The 26,378-nt window shown below is 45.4% G+C and overlaps 2 protein-coding genes across 3 annotated transcripts in view; both read left to right on the top strand.

Moving 5' to 3' along the window:
* Positions 1 to 26,378, top strand: part of LOC146174041 (uncharacterized) — a 264,164-nt gene that overhangs the window by 93,751 nt on the left and 144,035 nt on the right. The gene's annotated exons all lie outside the window — the stretch shown is intronic.
* The window catches only part of LOC146174045 (uncharacterized), a 66,529-nt gene that overhangs the window by 5,604 nt on the left and 34,547 nt on the right, over positions 1 to 26,378 (top strand). The window contains exon 3 of the mRNA XM_084584254.1: positions 24,687 to 24,735. Within this exon, the coding sequence (XP_084440380.1) occupies positions 24,687 to 24,735 (49 nt within the window). The remainder of the gene's footprint in view (positions 1 to 24,686; positions 24,736 to 26,378) is intronic.

Genomic DNA, 26,378 nt, shown 5'->3' with positions numbered 1-26,378 from the left:
AACAATTATATTACATATAGGTATATACACTAGGTGGGATACCTAGACAGGCACTCCATTGGCGTTTGCCGCAGCCCGGGCGCGCTGCATTAAGACCCTTTGGGCCTCTAGGGTGCAGCAGCCGGACAGGGTCACCTCTCAGTTTTCTCGGGTGGGGTTTGGGATAGGGGGCAAAAATGGGGTTTTCTGGCAGGCCCACACCATGTGGTAGGTGTCACACACCTCCCCACAGCGCGAGCACAGCTCGTCGAATTGCGGATCAAAATATTTTAGATTAGCCGGGCACAACATTGTATTGGTGAGCAGGCGCAGGAGCACCCGCTCGTTAGCCTTCCCCAGCCCTTTGCACGGGGGGGGAATAGTTTGGTGCGTGGATCTGTAATATTCAGATATTTCTTTAAATTTGTAAACTGGGCTGAAATCAAAATCCTAAACCGCGTCGGGTCCCGTGGGAAGTGCCCGGAGCATCGGCTGCTTCATTCCCTTGGAGGCCTTGGTGACCTGGAGCCCAAACGAGAAATCGGTACGCGGGATCCGAATCTCGAATACAATTTTGGTATAAGCTCCGGCAGGTGGCGAACCAGGCGGGCCGCATGATCCGCTAGGTTTCCAACAAGCGCTGTGGGCTACGATGCAAGGACGCCTTGCGGCTGGCGAACGCATTCTTGACCAGTCGAATCTTGTATTCGACTCCCTACATTCACCTGCGGAAACAAGAGGAGGATACTCTCGAAGTTATCCTCCGCAAAATCATGAAACGAGCACTTTACCTCCCGGTCTCCACCTCTACCAGCCGTCTCATGGCGCTGGGTGTGGTGAATACTTTCAAGGAGCTTCGGGAGGCCCACCTCACCAATCAGTATACACACGTCTAACAAAGATAGAGTCGGGTCGCCGTCTTCTTGCCCGACTTCACATCCAACACACCCAACTCACTGAGGAGAGATGTCGCATTCCCGAAAAATGGAGACGCGCCCTTCATGTGCGGCCTCTCCCCACCGACATGTCTAAAGAGGACCATAATGGTCGGCGCCTGGCGCGGGCGGAAGCCTTAGACCGCCATTATAGAAGCAAACCAAGAGTTTTCTATGTGGACTTCTCCGGCCCTAACCCTAGGGGTTGGTACACAGCCGCGGTCATCCACAAGGGCAAAACAGTAGATAGCCTTACGTTCAAGACCCAGTCACCAACCCACGAAGAAGAGGTGGCCATCGCCCTCGCAGCCTCTGACTCCTCCTCCAAATACATCATAACCGACTCGCGAGGGGCTTGTCGGAACGTCCGGCAAGGTTGGACTGCTCCCCTAGCTGACCGCATATACCAAAACTGTGGTCGAGATTCGAATTCCGCGTACCGATCTCTCGTTTGGGCTCCAGGTCACCAAGGACTCCAAGGGAATGAGGCAGCCGACGCCGCCGCCCGCGCGCGGTGCCAGCGGCAGCGGCGGCAGCATCGGCGGCAGCATCGGCGACAGCATCGGCGGCAGCGGCGGCGGCAGCGGCGGCGGCAGCGGCGGCGGCGGCGGCGGCGGCGGCGGCGGCGGCAGCAGCAGCAGCAGCAGCAGCAGCAGCAGCAGCAGCAGCAGCAAAATGTAACACACGTTCACGGAAAGCGCTAGATGACTTCAGTGCAAATTAATTGCATTGTATTATCGTTGCCGCACCATAGCATACGATGCTGCTTCCTGGCTGTGATCACCCCCGGTTTTACGGCTGCTTAGATTCAAAAGCATTCCATTATGTAATCTGAAATTAAACACATGTCCTGGGAATGTGGTTTGGATGCTTGTAAAATGTAAATAAATAAATAATCATCTGAAAGGGGAGTGGAACAACTGCCACCTCAGCCGCTATGACGCTTCAAGAAGCAGTAAATAGAAAACAATTCTATTTTTTCGTACTACTAGCGACTAATGGGTCATTTCAATTAATGTAACACCATAAGTATTCAATCTGAGGAACGTTTTTTTGCGTTTTAAACGAGATTTGGATTTTATTTAGCCGCTAGCATGTATTTGTCGTCTTTTAGAGGTAAAATTTATTTTGATTTACTGAAAAGATATTTTATTCAAAAAAAAACAAATATCCCAACCGTCAGAGAGTGAAGCACCTTGAAACCACTGACATACAGAAAGAAGTATACAAGGTTTGAATAGCAGTTATGCTTCATGAGAAACTTCAGCAGTAACACTTCAATGTCTCTGTCCAAAACGAAGTCCGGATGTTGCAGGCCCAAAGTACTTAGGCTCTACTTTTTTATGATATGGACCCAACACTTGGAAGCACCTTCCATAGTACTTGCTGTTTACATCTTGATAGCACCCACATAGCGGTGGGCATGTAGGTTCAGAACTCCGAGGGTCGCACTGCACCAAAGCAGAAAAAATCTCTACATTGAGTCAACCAATTTTTGCAGAACACTTTTCAGGTAAGAACACGAAAATAGACCAATTATTAAGCAAGAACAGTTAATCTTTATGGTTTCTAAAGGAGATTGAAGGACGATATAAAGAAAGCCCAGGTTCCTAGCAGAATGTTCAATTATGAAGAAATTTAAAGTTATGGTGAGGTTTGAGCAGATCTATTTTACGCTCACACCGAGTAATTAAATATTGCATGAAAAGCCAACGAGCTGCGCTTTTATAAACAAGTAAGAGGCAACTTTGGAATAATGCAACCAATGTTACAACACATTCACACAAGCTTCCTATTCATGCGATTCGTTCCAATGGTCTGCTTTTGAGGACACCTAAAACTTCCATAGAAACAAAGTAAACTTTTTCGTATATTTTTGAAGCATCTTGGAAGCATTGTGACATCGCTTTCGATGCTGCTACTTAAGTAGTTTATGCTTCACAGGTATAAGAAGTGTTGCTTCTGAGGTTCACCCTGCGCATACAACACGTAATTAAGTTTGCCATACAAATCAGATTAAGGCCTTTTTGGGCTAGTCTGTATAAGGTCGGATTACTGCGGATATATTGACTGTTACCTCAAAGATAAATAGTGCGAAAAATGCACTAAAACACACTTTTCTGCAGTGTGCAAGATATCTTCCTATGAATATACAAGACAAGTAGGACTTCGCGCTTTCATTCAAATTACATCTATGACACTGCCAATTTATTCACAATTCATCGAAGCTAAGATACGGATAATCAGTCAAGGTTGGATTTAGTCATGCAAGGGAGAAGCAGCCCCTTATCTCATCTGGCTGGTCAATGCTGGCGTATTGAATAGGTAAACAAGACCATGGGTAGCAACTGCCATCAGTACCGGAAAGGGTGAAAATATTTCAATAAAATGCTTTCACGAGGAGTTATGTGGGTTGATTTCAGTTGTTAGCAAGGACCTTGCTTTAATGTGGCTTTGAAGGTGATCTGATTTACAGTGACTCGATCGTTTGCTTGTGTAACACAAAACTTCATGCACTCGATAATTTCTCACTAGCCACAACAAATTTACAGCTTAACCGGCAGAATAGCAACCGTTTAAGCATTATTGGGTCCCTCTTTTCAGTGTTCAAATCATTGTGGTCACTGGTGAGACATATGTATTAAGTTCTGATGCATTGTGCTCAGCGTTCGTCCAAGAACCACCTTGGAAGGTATGGTGATTTCCCATTCAGTAAAGAAGGCCAAGCACATTTCAATGCAAAAACTCACTGCTAGGTAGGGATTTACAAACCAAAGGCAGTGTTTTAGGGGAGTTGCATATGAAGCACGCTTTAAGGGACTGCCAACAGTTAGAAACTGTTTGAAAAGCAGAAACATTGAATAAGTCGTGTCACTATACATCTTTCCAATATATTACTCTGTGCTTCCTGCAAAACATTTCCGAGAGCACCATGGAATCTACACTGCAGAAATGCTAAAGCCTGAACGTTGCTGGTGCACATGGTTTGCTCTCACCTAACGCTCTCAGTATTCTGTTATTCTAAAGGTACGTTCACGTGAGCATCCTTGATACTGTTACGAAGAAGATTGGCAGTGGCGCGAGAGGAGCCCTCGCGCTATGCCAGCCATTAAATCATCGTTCATACTGTCGCCATGTTGGGCCGTTCTCTTTGCTTGTCACCACGTAACATTTGATTGGAGCTGCGGCGTGCGTCATCCCCATCCTCACCTTGGAGCACCAACGCCATCTGTAAGCCGGGACCATCGACCGAGGGCCCTGGGACATCGCTGAGCAGCTTCGCCCTAGCCCTTTCTGTCCATACCGGACCAACATACACCGCCAAGGAGAACAGACAGACCAACCAGAACCAAAACGAAGGACCCGAAAGACCCGAAGGACCCAATGGAACCGGACATGCACACGCAACCCCCGCCAAGCCGCCCGTCGCATCCTCGAGCCATCGATCCCATGGACTCTGGTGGCGGATGGTTGAACAGCTCCAGGGGAGGCGGATCACCCAAACGTGATCGTGGTGGCAAGCGCATCGTTATCCTCTATCTTGTCTTGAACATCCTCACCGTCATGTCACAATCAACTTCAACATACCGATCGGGACGATCGCTGAGTGTCCCCGGGAAGTGTTGGGAAGAAGATTGGTAGTGGCGAGAGAAGAGCCCTCGCGCTAGGTCAGACATAAAATCATCGTTAATCCTGTCCCCATGTGCCGTTTTCTTTGCTACAATATTTACGTGAACATATCAAATGCATGGTTTTGTCTTTATAGTTTAGGATAGAACCAAGTATGTACTCAATAAACGGCTACTATGATCGATCTGCAAATTTATCTGAATGGCTTTGAAGAAATTCGGACAGAATTGTTGAATCTTCGAAAGCCGCAGACATACTGCTGCACCCGGTGCATCACGTTTGCACTCATTACTATTATCAAATAAACACACCGTCATTGTTATTGCTAATTCCATCATTGTCATTATCACTAACTGAAAGGTCATTGTCATCGCTAGTGTCATACTCAGTGCAGACAAAGAGAAATATGATGTGTGATGCATTTGGTCAAAGTGTCTGGGATAGTGTTCGACTCCAGATGTGGACCGTATTAATTTATTCATTTTAGCCATCAATCTCGTGGCAGACAAGGATATTTATGATGCCGGTTTCACGATCCCGGACGCGGCGTACTTGGGGCGGTGATATGGTCGTTCGATGTATTGCCGTTTTTTTACTTCTGTGAATAATATACACGTCTGTGATTCTACTCACAAAGCTTTAGTAGCTAGCACACAGCGCATATTAAGAAAGAACGCAACAGAAATTGGAATCGAGAAGCTCTTACCGAGAGCGACCGCCATTTTGAAATGCTCGTTGCGTCACAAGAGCCCATCGATTGCGGCCTACTCGAAAATATCTAGACGAAGCCCACAACAAGTTCAAGGATCACTATGGCCGCATAATACAGTGCAGGCTTTTCAAATAAAAAAGAACATGGAAATAAAATACTTTGCTGGAGAAAAAAGAAGCTCTCAGTGACCATCATCACAGCGTTCATACAACAGTGCAGCCGACAGAGCGAAAAGCAGACGACATTGTGATAATATCTCGTTCTGACGTCAGCTGCCAATGGCTACCAGATCTGGAAGATTCTTTCGGCATCAATAGTAAAAATTGATTTTAAAAATATCTGATACACCGCATGAGCTAAAATTTCGAGGGTTTATGATATAACGTGTGTGGAGAAAAATGCAATAATCAATTTATGATGAAATATTAGCTGTCATTACACCTTTAAATGTTTGGCTGGGGATCCGAGAGACAGAGGTACGATTTCTGATTCCCGAAATTTCAGTTAAAATGGCAGCAAGGAAAAATACCTTTTTCAGCAGCCGAAAGCAGTCCGGGTGAAAGTCATTCTCCTCCTAAATATCCTTTATTTGGGGATCATTAAGCTAAAATGAGTTCTTGTTGGCTCAACAGATTGCATGTTGTGATCCAACATATGCGTTTTCCACAAGTTATAGAGCACAATAAGGCGAATAAGGCTGTAGGGTTTGTAATCAAGTTGAATAAATGAATGTATTGCAAACTATCAATTTAGACAAATAATTTTAGATTTCTTAGCACGTCGAAAAAAGGAAATTTCATATTTTCAATTCTTTAGACAATGGTCAGTTGTTTTGAGGCACGTCACATAGACGACTGATGACTAAAGATACAAATACATTTCTTTAATCGGTTCATGAAGCTATCCAGAATAGGAAACCGAACGTCTCTTAGAAAGAAGCCGACACCGATTTATTTTTGCGGGAAGAAAGAGAAGACATGAGCTCCGGGAACGAGATTTATTGATTTATATGGGGGTTATTTTATTTTTGTTTTTGTTTTATTTTTGTTTTTGTTTACAAGTATTTATTATGTTTGCTTGTTTCTGCCTCCTGGACCTTGTGAGGAGAAATTTTATCAATGCGGCCCCAAGAATTATGAATTTTAGACCTCTGCAGAGCAATGATAGTTATAAAATTGCATAAAAATAAACATAAAAAATAAAAATGTAACACAATATTTTCTTACCCATTGGCCGCATGATCCGGTCGTTGGATGTCTTGTTCGGAACCAAGCTCTCCCTGCACTTAAAAGAAAAGAAGATAAATGTTGGCTAAGGTATGAATTCCTGTTAGTAATCAGGCGATGATTTCTATACCGGTACGCAATCAATAGTTCAATGTATGCCACAGAACTCCCGTGCAATCTTTTTAGACGCAATTCATGGGGAATTATTTTTACTGAGACAGATGCAAGAAAATTGTGAGCAGTCATGCTCATTATGTGCTGTGCATGCTGGAAACAGTGATCCAAGTGTCGGTGGAGTCTTACAAGTGGAGTTATCTACGCTTTTAGTTTTTAATCACTCACAACTCCTCCGGATATGATTTTGCGTACACTTTCTGCGAAAAGAAATCTGTAAACATAGTGGAGTAATGCTTTCGCATTAAAACGTCCTACTGTAAAACCGTGCTGTATGAAGCATAAAGTCCAATTAAATACAATAGTCGAAACCTCTTGCAAGCCTGCCTTCTTTTTTACATTTGCGGCAGGCACGTGACATTGTTTCGTTGGTTCTGTGTTATCGCAATTATGAGCAGCAGTCTCCGCGATTATATTCTGTCATTCTTAGCTTAGTTATAGGTCATCCTTTCGTCCCTTTTGAGCTTCGCTAGTTGCGACTGAAACCGAGATCTTCATCGACTACAGAATGTTTACTAGTGCGCCAAGTCGCTACAAGTTTGTCCACTCGTAACTAAGCGCTCTTTTCGGCATGTACAGTAACTGCTTTGTCAGGTACGCTGACACATTAAAAAGAATGCAGTGCGCCTAAATACGCGCCAAAGTCAACGCGCTGTAATCCCTGATCGAGAAAATAAAACCATTGATTTTTGACGTCTACTAAATGATAATCAGGCACGAAAATTCCAACTAAACGTAGCGCGGACATGAAGCACTTAGCAACGCGACATTTTGTAATGCCTCGTACGAGATTATTGATTACAGAAGAATACCGCTCACCTCCAGCATGAGTCACAATGCTTGTTCCTGGTTGAAGTCAGTTCAACAGAATATATGAACCCAAACTGTCCTCAGCGAAGCATCGCGATTTGATAATAGTATTTCGAATAACCGCTAACTGTCAGTCACTCTGAGAACAACCATGTGCCACGAGAGAGTCTCGAAGGACACCTGATCGGAATGAGCAGCACTGGATGGTGTGCATGCTCACAGGAGCCAAAACTGTGCCGCCTTGTGAGATAGGTTCTCCGTAAAGAATCCCTAGGGATGAGACGCTGATGTAGATTTTGTATGCAATAAGCTATAGGGTGCCTTTCCCTTAGGACTGCTTCACATCTTCTAGGGGTTGGGGTGCCGCTTCAGTTCATACCTTTCCGTAGTAATAAACCCTGATATCAGTTGAAATTACTGTTGAAGTCCTCTAAGTCGATATACCAAGCCCAGGATCAACTTCAGTTCATACCTTTCTGTAGTAATAAGGCCTGATATGAGTTGAAAGCACTGTTCAGGTCCTTGAAGTCGTTATCGAAGCCCAGGATGAAATATTAGAATGGCCATTCCAGTCAGATACCTGATAATAGTGGAAAGACTAAAGGGTTCATTCCAATAATTAGGCGGCCTTGAAAGTACTAAGGAAATATTTCAGACAATGGCGTATAATCACGGCAAAAACACCATTTTTCCTTAATCAAGAAAATGAGGCCTTGATTTCTTTACGGTAATAAGAATTATATCACCAGAAAACCGTTTTATCAAGCGGGGCGACAATCTCAAGGGTGCACGTGGCCCACTGTTAATCTGTCGGTTTCTGAACACTAAAGAATTGGGAAAAAAACACGTTCTTGTTTTTCAGGGCCTAAGTTTAGAACCGATCATTTGTGGAATTCATATCGAGCGGCAACTACAAGCATGCGTCGAGAGTTCGAGAGATCTCTGCAGCCTCAGAAGAGAATGTTCGAGGATTCAGGAGCACCTAACATCCTCGGGGCTCAACCAGGGAGGCCGAGCTGCTATCGAACACCCAAGATTAGAAACAGTGCTGGGATGTTCATCTCAGCTCGTTCAGCTGCAAACAAGTGTTGCTCGGTGAAGCACGTGCTCAGAAAATGGCCACAAAATCGGCACCATCTTGCAGTTGGTAGATATAGGCAACAGCTCACTCTTTGAAAGGAGCACCGTGGTTTTGAGCTCTGGTTGAAATACGAATATTTGGTGTCCACTATCTATTTAACATCTAACAGCAAAACATGCTGCCTTGCACTTTTAAGGAAACGTAGCCTGCTGTGCTGCGCGCTAAGACGTTGCACACTACATTGGATGGGCCACACTAACAGGTAAAAACGCTATCAGCGTAACAGCGAGGACTCAATTATTGGAGCTCCTTGCTGTGTTCGTCGGGTTGTACTGTGAAAAACAGCAGTGTGGTTCCATGATATTAGCATAGCATGACCAATATAAGCCAACATAGGTAAACTGAACGAGCGCTTTTGGTCTATACAATAGCCGCTTCTATTCGTGCTTTCTGGTGTGCAAGTCACACCACAAACACTGAGAAAGTGAAGATAATAACCTTCGGGTGCATGCAGCGAACTAAAAGACAGCAAAAGCTGCATTTACATGTTGTTTTGTGGGGTTTAACGTTCCAAAGCGACTCAGGCTATGAGAGATGCCATAGTGGAGGACTCCAGAAATTTCGACCACCTGGGGTTCTTTAACGTTCACTCACATCGCATAAAACACGGGTGCCTTGCTTTTCGCCTCCAACGAAAAGCGGCCGCCGAGGCCTGGATTGGATCCCGCGTCCTTGGGAACAGTATTCGAGCGCCGTAACCACTGCGCCACCCCGGCGGGGTGAAAGCTGCATTCCCAGATACATTTCTCGAAAATAGCGATTATTTGCTGTATTCAACATGCTAGAATGACACAGAAGAGCAACTTAGACATCCCGCAAGCAGACCGGCGAATGTTGTGAAAATAATATACAAAGGACCACAGAATCACAAGGTGCTACAGTGGTAGTGAGAAACGTATTCATAGTACCAATTCATTAAAATTGGAACGGCCCTGCCGCAAAGGGTGTTGGCTAGACAATCAATGCCTAGCCGGCGTAGGTAGCTTAAACCCCAGCCGCAATGATGGCACTTCAATGAATGCGAAAGGCATTGCGTGTGCATGCGGTGTGATATCAGTGCATGTTAGCAGACCTCGGGTGGCCGAAGTATTGGAGTCCTCCACTATAATATCCAATCTAGTTGTGCTCCGCGTGAGATGGAAAATTCGCTATTTGATACAATGCTGTATTATAATTAGCGAACAACCACTGCGGCTATTGCTCCGATATACTATTCTAGGTAGAGACTCCCAGATGCAAGAGAAGATAAGTGGTAGGTGGACTGCTCGTGTCCATAGTCACTCTAGAGCATATAAAATATAAAATATAGATTAAGGTCCGTGATGTGTGGTTATGAGGTGACACTTACTTTACATGGGAAACAGAAAGCAGTAGGAGAATTGCCAAGAAACAAGCATGCTTCATCTCCGAAGGCACAGAAAAGTCAGGAATCACGCAAATATGTATATGTATGTATATAGCTCCTTGAGGTGTGATTTGAGGTCACGCGTACTTTAGAGAGAAAACAGCAAGCAGTAGCAGAATCGCAAAGAAGCCTGCGGGCTTCATCTCGAAAGGCACGGAAAAGTCAGAAATCAAGAAAATGAAAATGTTCGCAGCAATGACGTTTTTTGCCACATCTGTATTACGATTGCAGCATTGGTACAGCAAACGCGATGTGAAACCCGCATAAATTAATTTTTGGCGTCATGAGAGGAAGATTGCGTTTCTTCACAACGGTTCCTTCAGATGTACTCTCGAGCTGGTGCGGTGAAACCCTACTAAGGAGGAATATGACAATAAATTGAAGCAGAGGTGTTTTGAAAATGCGAATAATGAAGAAGAAAAAATTATGTGAAATCGACTTTGGCCTATGCGCACGCACTTCTGTATTCTTCTAATAGATGCGCTGATTATACTTAAGATTTGTAGAAAAGGTAATTTGAAAAAATATAGGACCAATAAGGCAAGTAGGTTTCGTAGGCGAACAATAATTCTACTCACACAATACTTCTGGCAGTGCCGCACATCAAATAGAGAAAGTGCCCCCGCGATCGGAAGTACGGTGGTAATCAACCTTTTCTGCGGCGCTGCAGTCGCACTTTTGTGATGCAATTCTAAACAGGTGGCCTTTCTGGTAACACTAGGGTACACATATGCGCTATAATATCTGTAGTCGTTTGCTGGATTTGACGGTGCGATTTTTAGGAAAAGGTCTTACAACTCTTGATGTGTAAGCATCCCATGGTACCAAAGATCAACTTTGTCATTCCGGTTGTGGTAGCGGCGCCCTAAGCAGAACATTATGATATGTGCTAGTTTGATAGGAGGTAGCTGAGTGTACAATGTGGGGTGTGACAGCATGCGCCGTGATATCTGTGTGGACTCGTGGTAGTGGGTGCAATTGCTGAGTGGGTACAAGTTGGCTGATGATCTACGCATTTTGACTGACACACCCGAAAGCGATAAAATACACCCAAACAGCACAACAGCATTGGAGTAACACCCGCTGGGAAGTGTGGCCTAAACTTCGTACTTATATTAAATTTTCATTCAAGTGCTACGCGAGCCAATGCATAGCTGGTTCAAAACAGACTTAGGCCGTATATTAAGCCATTGAAAAAAAAAAACCGGCATACATAGGATGTTGTTATTCTAGTCTCGAATTGATGAATATAGCCATTTAAATTGACTGGCTGTTCTACTGTACTTAGATATTTCTGGAACTGCGAATTTAGGTTACCTAATGTTAAACCTATTCGACTACGGAACATTCCTAGATATTTCTTGCCTACAGTGCGAACTCATTTTGGTATGTCTGTGAGGTCATATTATATTCCATGTATATTCAATGAGCTGCCTGATGACGTTTTCAACTTGAACACTCGCAGGCAGTTACAGGGTGCTATTGCCGAGCTTGAGCAGCTCTAGTTCATGCTGTTTTCGCCCACAAAAAAAAATAATAATAATTTTGTGATTTGGTAACAGAGGTTGTTGCTGCTGCCGGACGGCGCCCTACAAGCCCAATTGCGGCTTTGGCGCGTCCGCGTCCTGTATTGTTTCATTTAAGTGAATAAAGTATTATTATTATTATTATTATTATTATTATTATTATTTTATTATTATTATTATTATTATTATTATTATTATTATTATTATTATTATTATTATTATTATTATTATTATTATTATTATTATTATATTGGCAAACCAATCGTACTTGTCAGCTATCGCCCCGCCGGGGTGGTGCAGTGGTTTTGGCGCTCGACTACTGTTCCCAAGGGCGCGGCATCGAATCCCGGCTTCGGCGGTCGCTTTTCAATGGAGACGAAAAGCAAGGTGCCCGTGTGCTGTGCGATGTCAGTGCACGTTAAAGAACCCCAGGTGGTCGAAATTTCCGGAGTCCTCCACTACGGCATCTCTCATAGCCTGAGTCGCTTTGAGACGTTAAACTCCACAAACTAACTAGCTAACCTTGTCAGCTGTCCTAATATTGGCCACCAGATGCCCACTGGCTTCTCAATACATTCGTGAACACAAATAATTGGAGCAGCAATTTTTGGATGCCGAATTGTTAGCATCTATATATATATATATATATATATATATAGTGTAAGGTGTTTATAGGAACACCAAGACCCCAAGCAACGTCCGCAAACCAAAGTGACGGGGGTAGCGTTCTAATCAACAGGGCAGTGCCAACAAGGCTCCGGCTCCACTTCGTCTACCTCTTCGGGTTGGCGCGCGAGCTGATGGCGATCGGGAAATATATATATATATATATATATATATATATATATATATATATATATATATATATATATAATGTTCCGAAGCGGCAAGCCGATGAAGACAGGAGACAGAACATGACCGATGACGATGGTAGATGACGTTTACTGAATGTTCGCGGGTCTAGCGCGAGTGCTCCTGCCCGCGCCACTGCCCGCTTCTTCTTCCTTGTCGTCCGTAACATGACCCGGGGCCACCGAGCGGTCGTCCCGATCGTGGACGAGGAAGTTTAGCGATGTTAATGATTTTATGACATGATGATGGGCGTGTCTGGATGCTTGAAGAAGAAGAGGAAGAAGGAAGAATAGAACGGCTTGCCGGTGCGATGTCTGATGCGTGGGTGATCCGCCTCCCTTGGAGCTGTCAACCATCCGTCACCAGAGTCCATGGGATCGATGGCTCGAGGTCACGTCGGGCAGCTTGGGCGGGGGTTGCGTGTTCGTGTCCATCGGTTCCTTCGGGTCTCCTGCTCCTGCCCGCGTCACTGCCCGCTTCTTCTTCCTTGTCGTCCGTAACAATATATATATGTGTGTGTGTTTGTGTGTGTGTTGCTTTTCTGCCATGTGGCGTTGTGTGTCGCTCGTCAATCGTGCTTGCAGAAGCGCATCCCGCTACAAGCGTTTAAAGAAGATTACCAGGCGCTAGATCGCCGGCACGAGACGCGAGCACGAACTGAACGAGCCAGGACCTGCAAACGGCTATCTTTACCTAGCCCTAGTAATCGAGTTGTTGAAATTCCTGTCCGATGACATGTAAACGCCTGAACAATCTACTAATCAGGAATTTTTCCTACAAGCTCGGCGACTGGTGACGCAACGCCAGGTTACGACGACGGTATTCGTCACAAGGAGTGTCATAAGCGAATACGTAAAGCAGCCAGCGTAAGCGTTACAGCTTTACCAAAACAGCTGTGCAAAGAATATATAAGAACACAAAAAGCGATTTTGGCGCCATGTGCACCTGGACAGTCTTGCAGTGAGCTCTATGAAGCGCGTTTTCAAAGCCGATGAAGCCATCGTAAAATGGACGCTATCCTAGAATTATAATTTCCTTTCGGTTATGGGGCTTAACGTCCAAAAGCGACTGTGGCTATGAGAGACGCTGCAGCGGACGACTGAAAATTTCGCCCACATTGAGTTCTTAAATGTGCAGTGACGTCGAACAGCACACGGTCGCCTTGCGCCCTCCATCGAAAAGCGGCCTCCGCGGCTGGGATTCGATCTCGTGTCCTTGGGCACAACAAACGATCGTTATAACCACTGCACCCTTGCGGCGGGTGTAACTAAATAAAATATACTTAGTAATGCTTTTTTCACATCGCATCTTTTGAAGCTGTGCGAAAGCGTTTCTTATGACACTTATCAAGTACAAATGGGTGAAAAGTCCTACCGTGATAGGAGCAGTAAATCACTGCAGCGTTATGCTGTCATCCATATCATTAAATGCTGGGATTGTATAAAAGACGCAGGATATTTTGCATCTGTTCTTTGAAAACTGCCCATGTTTCACCATGCACGTCCATGGACAGAGGCGCATTATTTTACATAAATAAAGAAATAAATATATATATATATATATATATATATATATATATATATATATATATATATATATATATATATATATATATATTGCCACCTAGCGTTGCCAGGTGGCGCATGACTGAGGTGTGAAAGGAGGACGAAGTTGAAGAGGACGACAAAGTGTCGCTTGCACGTTTGCGTCTGTGCTGCTGTGTTCTTGTGTCTGGGCTACCCCCTGCTATCATTGGTATCCTTAGTCACCGTGTACGTGACATTCTGGTGGAGCTGCTGGGAAAAACGATCGCCTATGCAAGAATCTCCATCTACAAGACGTCGCGCCAGCCCTGTACCATTGGACACCCCCGTGCATCGCTCCAGTCGACGGCTCCAGGGACTGTCTCCGGAGTTTCAGCCAGCACCCGCCGCCATGACATCTAGTGCTCCTGCGCAGCAGGTGACGGGCCTCGCACCGACCTGTAACTACACCTTGCAGGCCCCTCGGGTACCGAAGACTTTCCATGGGGACCTCTTTGAGGATGTGGAGGACTGGTTCCTTCAGTTTGAACGTGTCGCTGCATTCAACCAGTGGGACGATGCTGCCAAACTAAGGAACGTCTACTTCAGCCTTGAGGACGGCGCCCGTATCTGGTGCGAGAACCGAGAGCAAGCTTTAACTTCTTGGCGGGAATTCCGTCGTCAACTGCTCGAGGCTTACACTAGCGCAGATCGTCGCGAGCATGCAGAACGTGCCATTCACTCTCGCATCCAAAGGCCGAATGAGAGTGTCCAAGCATACGTCGAGGACATGACGCGCCTCTTCAGGCGAGCCGATCCCGCCATGTCCGAGGACAAAAAGGTCAGGCACTTGATGCAGGGTTTGAAAGAGCAGTTGTTCGCAGGCCTTGTGCGAAACCCACCCTCGACTGTAAACGGATTCCTTGCGGAGGCCACCACAATGGAAAAGGTGCTACACCAACGTGCCGTGGCTTATGACAGACCTTTTCATACACGCACAACCGCGGAATCATTTGCATCTTCAGAGCGGCATCCCGATGCATTGCGCGAACTGATTCGCAGCGTCGTGCGCGAAGAACTAAGCAAGTTCTGGAGCCCTCTGCAGCAATCGCCATCTTCCGTTTCTGCTATAGTGCGGGAGGAGGTGCGGCAGGCACTCAAGAGCCCTCTTTCGCCTGTAGTTCCGAGCCCGCCAGTGCTGTCGGGGACCGACAATCGTCCCACATATGCGGAAGTTCTGCAGAGTCAGGCTCCGCCTTCACCACCGCCCATTCTCGCGTCACCTACAGTTCCGCTGCCCTCGGTGCAGCCAGTGCAGAGCTTCGACAATCGCCCGCTGCCCTCGGTGCAGCCAGTGCAGAACTTCGACAATCGCCCGCTGCCCCGACGCAAAGCCGACATTTGGCGCACGCCTGACCGCCGTCCGCTTTGCTTCCACTGCGGTGAGCCAGGACATCTCTACCGGGATTGTCCGTATCGACGCCTCGGTCTCCACGGCTTCCGCATCGACTCGCCTCCTCCCCGGTTTGGTCAACGACCCCGAGTTATTGAGGAGTACCTGGCGGAGCAGCGTTCATCTCGTTCGCAGCGTCAGCCCCGCTCCCCTTCGCCAAGGCGCTCCTCCTCGTTCACTCACGGTTCCTCGCGAGAGGACCAAGGCCGCTCGTCTAGCCCTGGTCGGGAAAACTGAAAACAGCGACCTTCGGGGGCGAGGCCTCTGGTAGTCGCTGCGTTGAAGACCTCCCGTCGTCGCCGCTTCGATCCGACCGCGAGCTGCTGGTACCGTCACATAGGGAAGCAAAAAGCGTTTCTCTGGACATTCCGGTTATTTTAGACGGTCGCACCACGGTCAATGCTTTAGTGGACACCGGTGCCGATTATTCAATTTTGAGTGGTCGCATGGCGACTGTTTTGAGGAAGGTGCTCACTGCTTGGCCAGGTGTGTGCCTTCGAACCGCCGGCGGTCATATAGTTACTCCAAAGGGGATGTGCACGGCTCGCATTCAGATTAACGGACGTACGTTCGTCGTTAGTTGCGTTGTTTTAAGTGACTGCTCCCGTGACCTTATCTCGGCATTGACTTTCTGCGGGAGTACGGAGCAGTTATCGACCTGCGAAATAGACTCGTCACGTTTTCGATGGGACAATCTACCGAACAAGATAGTAGCAGTCCTTGCAATAACGCACTTCGTGTTTCCGCTGAGAGCGCCTCGCTGCCACCGCGAAGCAGTGCTCTTGTGGAAGTTACCTGTGACGATTTCCGTACCGGTGATGCTGTAGCGGAGGCGAACCATACACTCCTGCTTGCTCATGGCATTTGCGCTCCCCGAAGTTTATTGTCGTTTCACAATGGCCGGGCTGCACTCCTTGTCACAAATTTTTCTAATGAGTACCGACACTTGTTCCCGGGGACTGCTATCGCTTTTGCTGACCATGTTGCGCACGATCCGGTCTGTTTTGCATCCACGGCAGTAGAAACTAACGAGCCATCTCTTGACAACATCGACATTAACTGTCACTTGTCAAAGGAGAAACGGCGGGCTTTAGAGCAACTGCTGCTAGACTTCAAGCACTGCTTTGCTTCTTCCTCGAAGGTTCGTCAAACGCCCATAACACAACATCGCATCATTACTTATGACGACGCTCGCCCAATACGACAGCAGCCTTATCGTGTGTCTGCCAAAGAACGAGAAGTGATCCAGACGCAAGTTCAGGAGATGCTGGATGATGGTGTTGTGCAGCCTTCACAAAGTCCGTGGTCTTCACCAGTAGTCCTTGTCAAAAAGAAAGACGGCACTCTTCGATTTTGCGTCGACTATCGGAAATTGAATAATGTGACAAAGAAAGATGTATACCCGTTGCCGCGCATCGATGACTCACTGGACAGATTGCGACGTGCGAAGTATTTTTCATCTATTGATTTAAAAAGCGGCTATTGGCAAATCGAAGTAGACGAAAGAGACCGAGAAAAAACCGCATTTGTCACTCCAGATGGCCTATATGAATTCAAAGTACTCCCATTTGGATTGTGCTCTGCCCCAGCTACATTCCAAAGGATGATGGACACCGTCCTCACTGGCCTCAAGTGGCAGATCTGTCTTGTGTACTTGGACGATGTAGTTGTTTTTTCCGAAACATTTGATCAACACCTCGAACGCCTTCGAGCTGTCCTGGAAGCCCTCCGTTCTGCTGATCTCACGCTGAAGCCCCAGAAATGCCACTTCGGGTATACAGAACTCAAGTTCCTCGGCCATGTTGTAAGCGCTGATGGGGTGCGCCCGGATCCCGATAAGACTGCTGCCGTCGCACGATTTCCCGTTCCAGCTAATAAGAAGGCTGTTCAGCGCTTCCTCGGCCTGTGCGCATATTATCGGCGTTTCATTGCGGACTTTTCTCAGATCGCAGAACCTCTGACGCGCCTTACAAGGAAGGACACCTCCTTTGTGTGGAACTCTGAGAAGCAGATGGCCTTCTCTTTGCTTCGTGAGCGTCTTCAAACATCCCCTGTTCTGGCGCACTTCGATGAAGCGGCTGACACTGAGGTACACACTGACGCCAGTAGTATCGGTCTTGGCGCGGTCCTTGTTCAGCATCAAGACGGGTTTGAGCGAGTAATAGCCTATGCCAGCCGCACTCTCTCTCGTGCCGAAATGAACTATTCCACCTCAGAAAAGGAATGCCTGGCGGTCGTATGGGCTACTATGAAGTTTCGTCCCTATCTTTACGGCCGGCCATTTAAAGTCGTCACCGACCATCATTGTTTGTGCTGGCTGGCAAATCTGCGAGACCCATCTGGACGACTTGCACGCTGGAGTTTACGTCTTCAGGAGTTTGACATAACCATTGTTTACAAGTCCGGCCGCAAACACGAAGACGCCGACACGCTGTCACGAGCACCCGTTGACACTGGCGATACTACAGCCGATGACGATAGCGGTTTTCTAGGAGCCCTCAGCGCATCTGAGCTCAGGGATCGACAAAGAGCTGATCCAGACATCCTTCCACTCATCGATTATCTGGAAGGGCGTGATACGATTCTGCCTCGACACCTATCTCGGCACCTTGGTTCCTTCTGCATACGGCAAGGCGTATTGTATAAAAGAAACTCCCAGAGCCAAGACAGAACTTACCTTCTGGTAGTGCCATGCGAGCTCCGTGAGGATATTCTCCTTGCTTGCCATGATGAACCAACGTCTGGTCATTTGGGTTGCTCACGGACTCTTGCTCGAGTGCGCAACATGTATTACTGGCCAGGACTTTCCGCAGCAGTGAAACGCTATGTACGAAGCTGTCGCGAATGCCAGCGCCGTAAAACACCGCCCCAGAAGCCTGCCGGATTTCTCAAGCCCGTTAAAGTACCCCGCATTCCGTTCGACCAAATTGGAATGGATCTCCTTGGCCCTTTCCCTTTGTCGCAGGCCGGAAACAAATGGATAGTAGTCGCTACTGACTACCTGACTCGATACGCTGAGACAAAGGCAATCCCTCATGCCACAGCTTCCGAAGTAGCAGAGTTTTTCATGCACAACATAGTCTTGCGGCATGGCGCCCCTTCCTACGTCATTACCGACAGAGGGACAGCTTTCACATCACAGCTGATCGACCGCATATTTGAGCTGAGTTGCACGACCCATCGCAAAACCACAGCGTACCATCCACAAAGCAATGGCCTTACAGAAAGATTGAATAAGACGATTGCGGACATGTTGGCAATGTACGTCGATGTGCAGCACAAGACCTGGGACGAGGTGCTGCCGTACGTTACATTTGCGTATAATACAGCCTTACAAGAGACAACGCGCTTCACACCATTTCGACTTGTTTACGGACGCGAAGTTCAGAGCATGCTCGATTCCATGCTCCCGTGCCCAGATGATGACCAGCTATCCTCAGATGCCCAGCAATATGCCATCCGCGCTGAGGAAGCCCGCCAGCTCGCCCGTGTGCACATTGGGCAGCAGCAGACCACTGACGCGCACCGTTACAACCTCCGGCACCGCCAGGTTGACTACAAGCCTGGAGATCAAGTCTGGGTATGGACACCAGTTTGCCGTCCAGGCTTGTCAGAGAAACTCCTTTCCCGCTACTTCGGGCCGTACAAAGTGTTGCGCCGTGTGAGTGACCTTAGTTATGAAGTTATCCCAGACGGTGCCACACAACCAAAACGTCGAAAGCACAGCTCGGACATTGTGCACATTGTGCGACTGAAGCCGTACTACCACCGATAGCGTATGGCCACCCGCTGTGACCATTTTCTTGCTTTTCACACCATTTTTACCGGCCCTTCTCATTTTTTTTCGGAGGGAGGGGGTAATGCCACCTAGCGTTGCCAGGTGGCGCATGACTGAGGTGTGAAAGGAGGACGAAGTTGAAGAGGACGACAAAGTGTCGCTTGCACGTTTGCGTCTGTGCTGCTGTGTTCTTGTGTCTGGGCTACCCCCTGCTATCATTGGTATCCTTAGTCACCGTGTACGTGACAATATATATATATATATATATATATATATATATATATATATATATTATGGGCTTACAATCGCAACAAATTTGGGCCAATAAAATATTAAAATTCAAATTACGCATATTTTTGCACTTAAATCAGTGCTGACACTAAATATTGGGGACATTTATTCGAAGAAGATGTTAATAGAAATTTTGGAATATTGACATTATCACCAAACTCTTGCTCATTCTACCGCAGTCTCCTTGATATTCCTGCAACGGCAGCAATATTCGAACTTGCTCAAATATTCGTCAAAAGTGTCATGTTTCTCAAAAGTCAAATATTCGATCGAATATTTGACTTCAATTTTCAGCGTTATTACATGTGCTCGTGTTGGCGACTCGTTTTTTTTGGAATTTTATTCTCTGATTTGATATACATGCTCATTCTTTTCTTGGCACACTGTTTTTACAGGAATCCTGACCAAATGATTTTTTGGTCCTGAAAAATAGGGTAAATATCTGCGTTCTGCCCATAAAGTGCTGTAGGAACGTAATGTTCTCGTACAAAATCAACTTATGGCTGCGCTCCCCAGTTTGCGCACTAATTTCTGTGGCTTTTGTGAAGTAAGTACGGCGTCACCAAAACTTTGTACAAAACGAACTATATGATGATCTTCCTGCTTTGTAGTCTTTGAGTAGTAAATACAACATAGCTACCCGGAGTAGCCTCAGGCTCACATATAACGAAATTTTATTTCAGAGCTCCTTGAATGCAATCGAAAGAAAAACGAAGTGTCATATTTTAGCATATTCAAAAAATTGTTGTCAGTGCAGCTCTCATATATCTTTGTATCCGGGCTAGATGAAAAAAAGAATATTATTCCTCAGCTTTAAAGCCGTTCTGATCAAAATTGCAAGTAGTGCTGAAAAGTAAAATATAAATAAAATGCTGCCTAATCGCAAAGTATAGCTAATCTCAGGATTATTCTTGCTCTTCCAACGCTTGTTGCCCATACAAAGCTACCATGTATATATCACTAGCACCTTTATTCGCAAACTACATGCATGAATGTACACAGTGCAGCCTGATGCTTAAGAAAAGTCTGCTTCGGGAGGGAGGGATGGAGGCAGAGAGTGAGAGTGGAGGAGGTGGGTGACACTTCTCTTTTTTTAGAATCACTGACTGTCAATATCTATCACTTACTATAATTATCCGTCACTATATCTCGAGGATAAACCTCAAGCTCACATTTTGGGTACTGATTCTGCGCACATTTTCTGCGGACGCAGCTCCTGAGTTTTTAAAAGCTTTTTCCCGAAAACAGTACTATGTCACCATGGCTTTCATTTCCATTCAGCTAAAAATCAGACGGTCTATCCATATATAAGATATGCTGTTATGAACTGCAGCCAATACAATTTTCAGTAGACACTTAAGTACAATACATTCGGATAATGAGAAAGCATAAAAAGTATATAGTCGCCGCTATCCGCTTCTTCGTTTTTGGTTCATTACCTTGTAATTGCTTGGCTGCACACAGAAAACGACACGGACAGGGCTACTCGCAAACGAAATTTATTAGAGAAAGACACTAGAATAAATAGGAAGGCAATTAAAAATATCCGAACACGAAGTAAACTGTCAAAGAAAAGCGGCAATCTTCTTCCGACACCCACGCAAAAAATTAAAAAGATCAAATCCTGATTAGCTTTAAAAACCAACCTATGTGGCCAAACATCCTAACACCTTATCAGCCAAACGTAGTGAAGTTTGGCTCACGTATTTTTATCATCTAGGCGCTTATAAAAGGCTTCTATTATTTGCGAACAGTTTCATCGCGTTGTCTGAAATGCCTGTGGTGCTCCCAAACAAGGGAGTGCACTGTCGTATTTCTTTGTCGTTAATTTTTCATGTGTGGCAGCGTATTGGCATGTTGTTAAGGAAGTGCCATAATAATGGTCCTTTATTATTGCACCATCCTGTCCATCCTATCTGTAAGGCACCACAGGACTTGGGTAACGTGTCACAACGCCAACATTATATGGAACAAAGGAACATCATGGTGCACAAGCTTTTTTCTTTCTGCATTTTTTGCCCTTCGGTGCAATTTAAAAGAGGTTATACTCAGTTTCCAGGAGCAGATGAGACAACCGGAACTTTACAGCTTTCTACAACCCTGCAACTTAAGACAGTTCGACATTCGATGTGCGATATACACAATCGCACCAACGCCGATTTTCTGTTACTGTGCGTTCAGGTTTTGATTCCGCCTTGACCAACTTTAACAGTCTGCAACTAGCCAGCATGATTAAATTCTTTGGATAACCGCTGCATATCAGACATCTCACCTATGCGTCGATATTTTTTTCCATCTAACGCCTGTCCATGTCGTTTCACTGTATCTTACTCGTTTTGATTGGCGCGTTAGCAGCCAGGCATGGCAACCAACTTGCCCAACATTCTGCCCTTCTTGTAATTGCTACCCGCTGCCCACGTTGTGCCCTTGCAGCCGCTTGCACTTATTTCTAGGTGACATTTTTCTCTGATCACCTTCATCGTGTGCGAATGTGACCAACATACAAGAAGTGCATATCGAAATTTAGCACCTCTGGTGGCATCTAGAGTACATTGTTAGTGATGAATTTATGCCTGTGAGTTGTGTAAAAGCAAAGCTGCACTACAAATACTTTGATTTATTATTATTATTATTAATATTATTTATTTATACTGTAAGCCTTTTGACAGGCTCATACAGGAGTGGGCAAAAAAAGTCACAATTTCACAGACAGTGTACAATATATCCTAGAAGACAAAAAAAAAACAACAACAAAGGAATAACAAGGAACATTGGACAACAAGGAACATTTTCGTACCGACAATGTATGCCCATGAAATACACTCAAAGCACTCCGTGATTTGCTAGGGCAATCCGCATAAATGCCTCTGCTCACATGGTTGCAGTTTGCTGGGCAAAAAATATTTCCACCTTGGTGATGAATTCATTTGCAGATGTGGAGGAGACAATGTCGAGTGGCAGATTATTCCAGACTTCTATGATGGACGGAAAGAAGGAATGTTTAAACGCGTTACAGCGGGTGATAAATGGCCTAATCGTCCTGTCATGGTTTGTTCTAGCTGAATGTTTGTATGGTGGTTTTAAGTAGTCTTGTTTGTTGATATCAATACAGTCATGATAGAGAAGGTAAAAAAATTTTAAAGAAGCAATCCGTCGCCACTGTTCAAAGTTTGGACGTCTGCTCTGTTGCGCAGCGCTGTTGCCGAGACATGCCGCGAGTACTGCGAAAAAATAAACCGAAGGGCTTTGTTTTGCATCGCTTCTAATTGATTGTTAAGGTATGCTTGATGTGGATTCCAAATTATACTGCCGTACTCAAGGATTGGTCGTATGAGGGACTTATAACTTGCTAGCTTTACTTTAGCTGGCGCTCGTGCAAGTTTCCTCCGAAGGAATGCAAGCTGCCTGTATGCCTTAATGCACGTTTCGTTGATGTGTGCATCCCATTTCATTGTGTTTGTGATGGTAATCCCTAAATATTTAACTCTGTCACAAAGCCAAATATATTGAACTGATTACATCTTGTACTGCCCTCCTAGATAGTTTCAAATGGTTTCTGCTATCACAACTTAGTGGCTTTTGGACCTATTGTCAATATTACGCATACACTGTGAACATTTCGCGAAGCGCAAAATACCAGATTTTTTATTTGATGAACAGAACCACTAGACGTGACACTTGCCATGCTGCGGTATTCATCTCAGTACATTCTGTTTCTGGTTTGTTTTTCATCTAATATTAAGTTGTGGTTTTGCAGCACTGTATAAACATTTGCTTCCTCGTCTTTACGGTCAGAGGTCTCCTGGGTGCAGCTTCATGTTAATGAAGTCATATCATGTATTATTTTTTTTTCTAGCGTCAGCTACACCTGTTAAATATAGGGGCCTTTCTAGACAAACCAGTGAGGTACTTAGGTACTTTGGCCAAAATGATGTTCGACTGCACGGGATCTGGCATTCTGGGTATGTTCGACCATATAATGTGTGCACCGGATGAAATTAAACCACATCGGCGTATTTCTGCCTTGAAGCCCTGATGCACTGAAACCATTTTGCTGTCGTCACAGTGTAACCTCGTGAACAACGGGCTGAAAGCATAGTGTATAGAACACTCAACAAATGAGCTGCATACAGCCGAGAGTTTGATTTGAACCCATGATGCACCGCACAGAACAAACGGTATGGCCTCCTCCGCATTAGCAATTAAGCAATTTCCTTACCCTGATATTGCACGGATCAAAAAAAAAAACACTTTCTCGCTCTGGGCAGCATCCGCAGAATTAATTTCGATTCGTCCACGCACCACTCTGAACGCAAGCCCAAGCAGCCGCGTACAACTTCAAGTCAAAAGGTGAACGCATGAATGATTGATAAAGGAGCGACAATTGCACTTAGAAGCGCCCAATGTTGAATAATTTTAGTGAAATGTCCCCTAATCAAATACATTCCTAACAGAATTATTACTTATTACATTTCATCTGAAGGAAGCCAAGAGAGCGAGAGAAAATAAACTTTATTTATACAAAGTAATTACGCGACTGGTTCAGCCAGGTCTGGGAAACCATTGGCGAATACGGCCCTCCAGGCCTGACCGATCAGCTGGCGCTGAAGGGGAGGGGGGGGGGGAGGGGGCTCTGTATGAGCCAGCTTCGCCTCCCACTTTTCAGGGCTAATTTTCTGTGAACTGTATGATTTAAGTTGTTCAGGGCAGTTCCAAACCATGTGGAGGATGTCGGACATCTCACCGCAGGCCGTACAGGCATTTGGGGGGTATTGCGCGGGTCAAATCTTATAGTGTCGGATTATGTTTGATAGTGTTCGGCCAAATGGCCACTAAGAAACGTTGTGCAGCTTTGTAACTGTTCAGTCCAGAAATTTGCATAGTATCCTTCATGAAGAATTGCCTGCGCAAGGGTGGATACATATGCGCAATTTATTTTTATTACCAGCTTTATACGTATGAGGTAAAAAAGCAGTCGGTCACACGGCGGGCTCTGTTAGACTTACAAAGTGCAAGATATGCTTGATTTACTGTGCTGTGTAACCGACGCTTAACGTTTTAGGAGTGCTCTACAGCGTTGCTGAGGGGAAAGCGGGCTTAGGCAGAAAAATGTGCGCCTGCGCTCGCTTCCTCGATCCTGAACATTCTCCCACTACACGTCTTTCAGTGGCAAACGCCAGTCAGCTCATTTTGATCTGCGACCGCTAAGCTAATGTTTATGCATGTCTTATTTCCTGAATTTTTATTCCAGGGCAGGGAACTGGCCCTCTGGAAGCACGGAAAACACATGTCTTGATACGGTAACGTTGTTGTTTTTTGTTTCTATTTACGCGAAACAAAAGAGCTGATGTATAAATTTAATTGAAAGTAATTTTACTTAAACGTTTACTTCTAATTCTCGCTGTGAAGACTGTTCGCGCAAGAATAGTTTTATAATAATTCTCACTGTGAAGATTCTCACAAAAAGCAGCAGGTCTTTCTTTGTGTCCGGTCAATAAGAATATGCAGGAGGAATTAGTCTCAATTCGTACTGTAATCTGTTCACCTTTCGATCGTAAGAAAGGCAAGTGCTACCTTTAAGCACCAGCATAAAGATGCAACCTTCAGGGGAAGTCAATTGACAAGACGGTGAGGCGATATGATGTGAAAGAGAATCAATTAGCATGTTGGATGCCACTTCGTCCGAGCCGGCTAACTGCACTCCCTAGCCCCAGTATCTGTTTAGATTCTGGTTCCTCTGCTATATAAGGTTAAGTCCCTGGCACTCCACATGACTTATTCTACACGCGTGAAGTTGAGATCTCTTGTGCCTTCTTTTTTTTTCGATGCCTGACTTTTTGCGTACACGCGAAAATGGAAGCAGGTGACTCTTTCTCGAGCTTGTATTGAAAGGCCTAAAGGATGGATTGAAGGTGTTCGTGGCGGTCACCTACAGCCTCTCCGGTCATGGAGTAGAATTTCGTCATGCAGCCTAGAATCAATGTGGTATTTGTTCCTTGACCATTTTACACGAGAGCGCATGGACTCCCTTCGGTCGAAAAGCCAAAAAAAAAGTTTCCACTAAGGTTTTGTCGAAATTGTTCGCAACCTGGCAGGAAAAATGGAGGAGTGTATCTAAGGCTGTGGCACTTTCTCTTAAGGTACGATTCAGGTGACCACTGAAATGTTAGACAAATAATGTTAGATAGCCGCTATCCCTTCCTTAACAAATTACTGAAACAAAACTTTAACAGTGTTGTTGAATGAAAAGGTGGTATTAAGGGGCTCTCGTTTACCCTTATGGTTAAGCTTGCGCGTCCCCCAATTTGTTGTTGATGTTCTGACTTTTCCGAAAAATGTAAATTTTACATATGTATGAAATAGTAGTTCACGTTATTAATTGGCATAAAAAAAACACAACTGGGACGGAGCATGAGGGTTGACTGTTTATGTACGTAAAATTCTACCTAAAACTCTATACTGCTCATACACCACAGGGCCCTAGGGTGACATACGTCGACACCGACTACCACCGTATAAAATCTTGAAAGCTGTTTAAGAATATTACAGAAAAGCAAAAAAAAATTGGAGGCTTATCAAGGTAAAGCCCAGTGGATGCGAAGCATGTTAAGCATCTGCCTGAGTGTGGATGGGGCTAAGTAACGGAGACGTGGTTTTAGGTTAATCGTCGTACTTTATTCTTTGCAGCCCGACAAACACACTCTTATGGCCCGTAAATGAATGACTCTTGGTTTGCACGTCACTTATTCTGTATTGTCTTTGAGCATTTCAACACAATACCAAGTCTAAACTGCTTCCCTACTGAGTCGTGGACTTTGGCTGTAGTTCACACAAGCCGAGGGCATATCTTTCTTCGACGGCCTGCAGAAATGTCCTGTCTCTCACCGGGTCCTCATTGAAGTCTCCCGTGCAGACTAACGTTCTTTTGTCGGTGCGCGGCGGC

The sequence above is a fragment of the Amblyomma maculatum genome, chromosome 11, assembly GCF_055883805.1.
Source record: "Amblyomma maculatum isolate TAMU_Amacu chromosome 11, ASM5588380v1, whole genome shotgun sequence".
Classification (NCBI taxonomy): domain Eukaryota; kingdom Metazoa; phylum Arthropoda; class Arachnida; order Ixodida; family Ixodidae; genus Amblyomma; species Amblyomma maculatum.
This window is presented reverse-complemented; position numbering and strand designations above follow the sequence as displayed.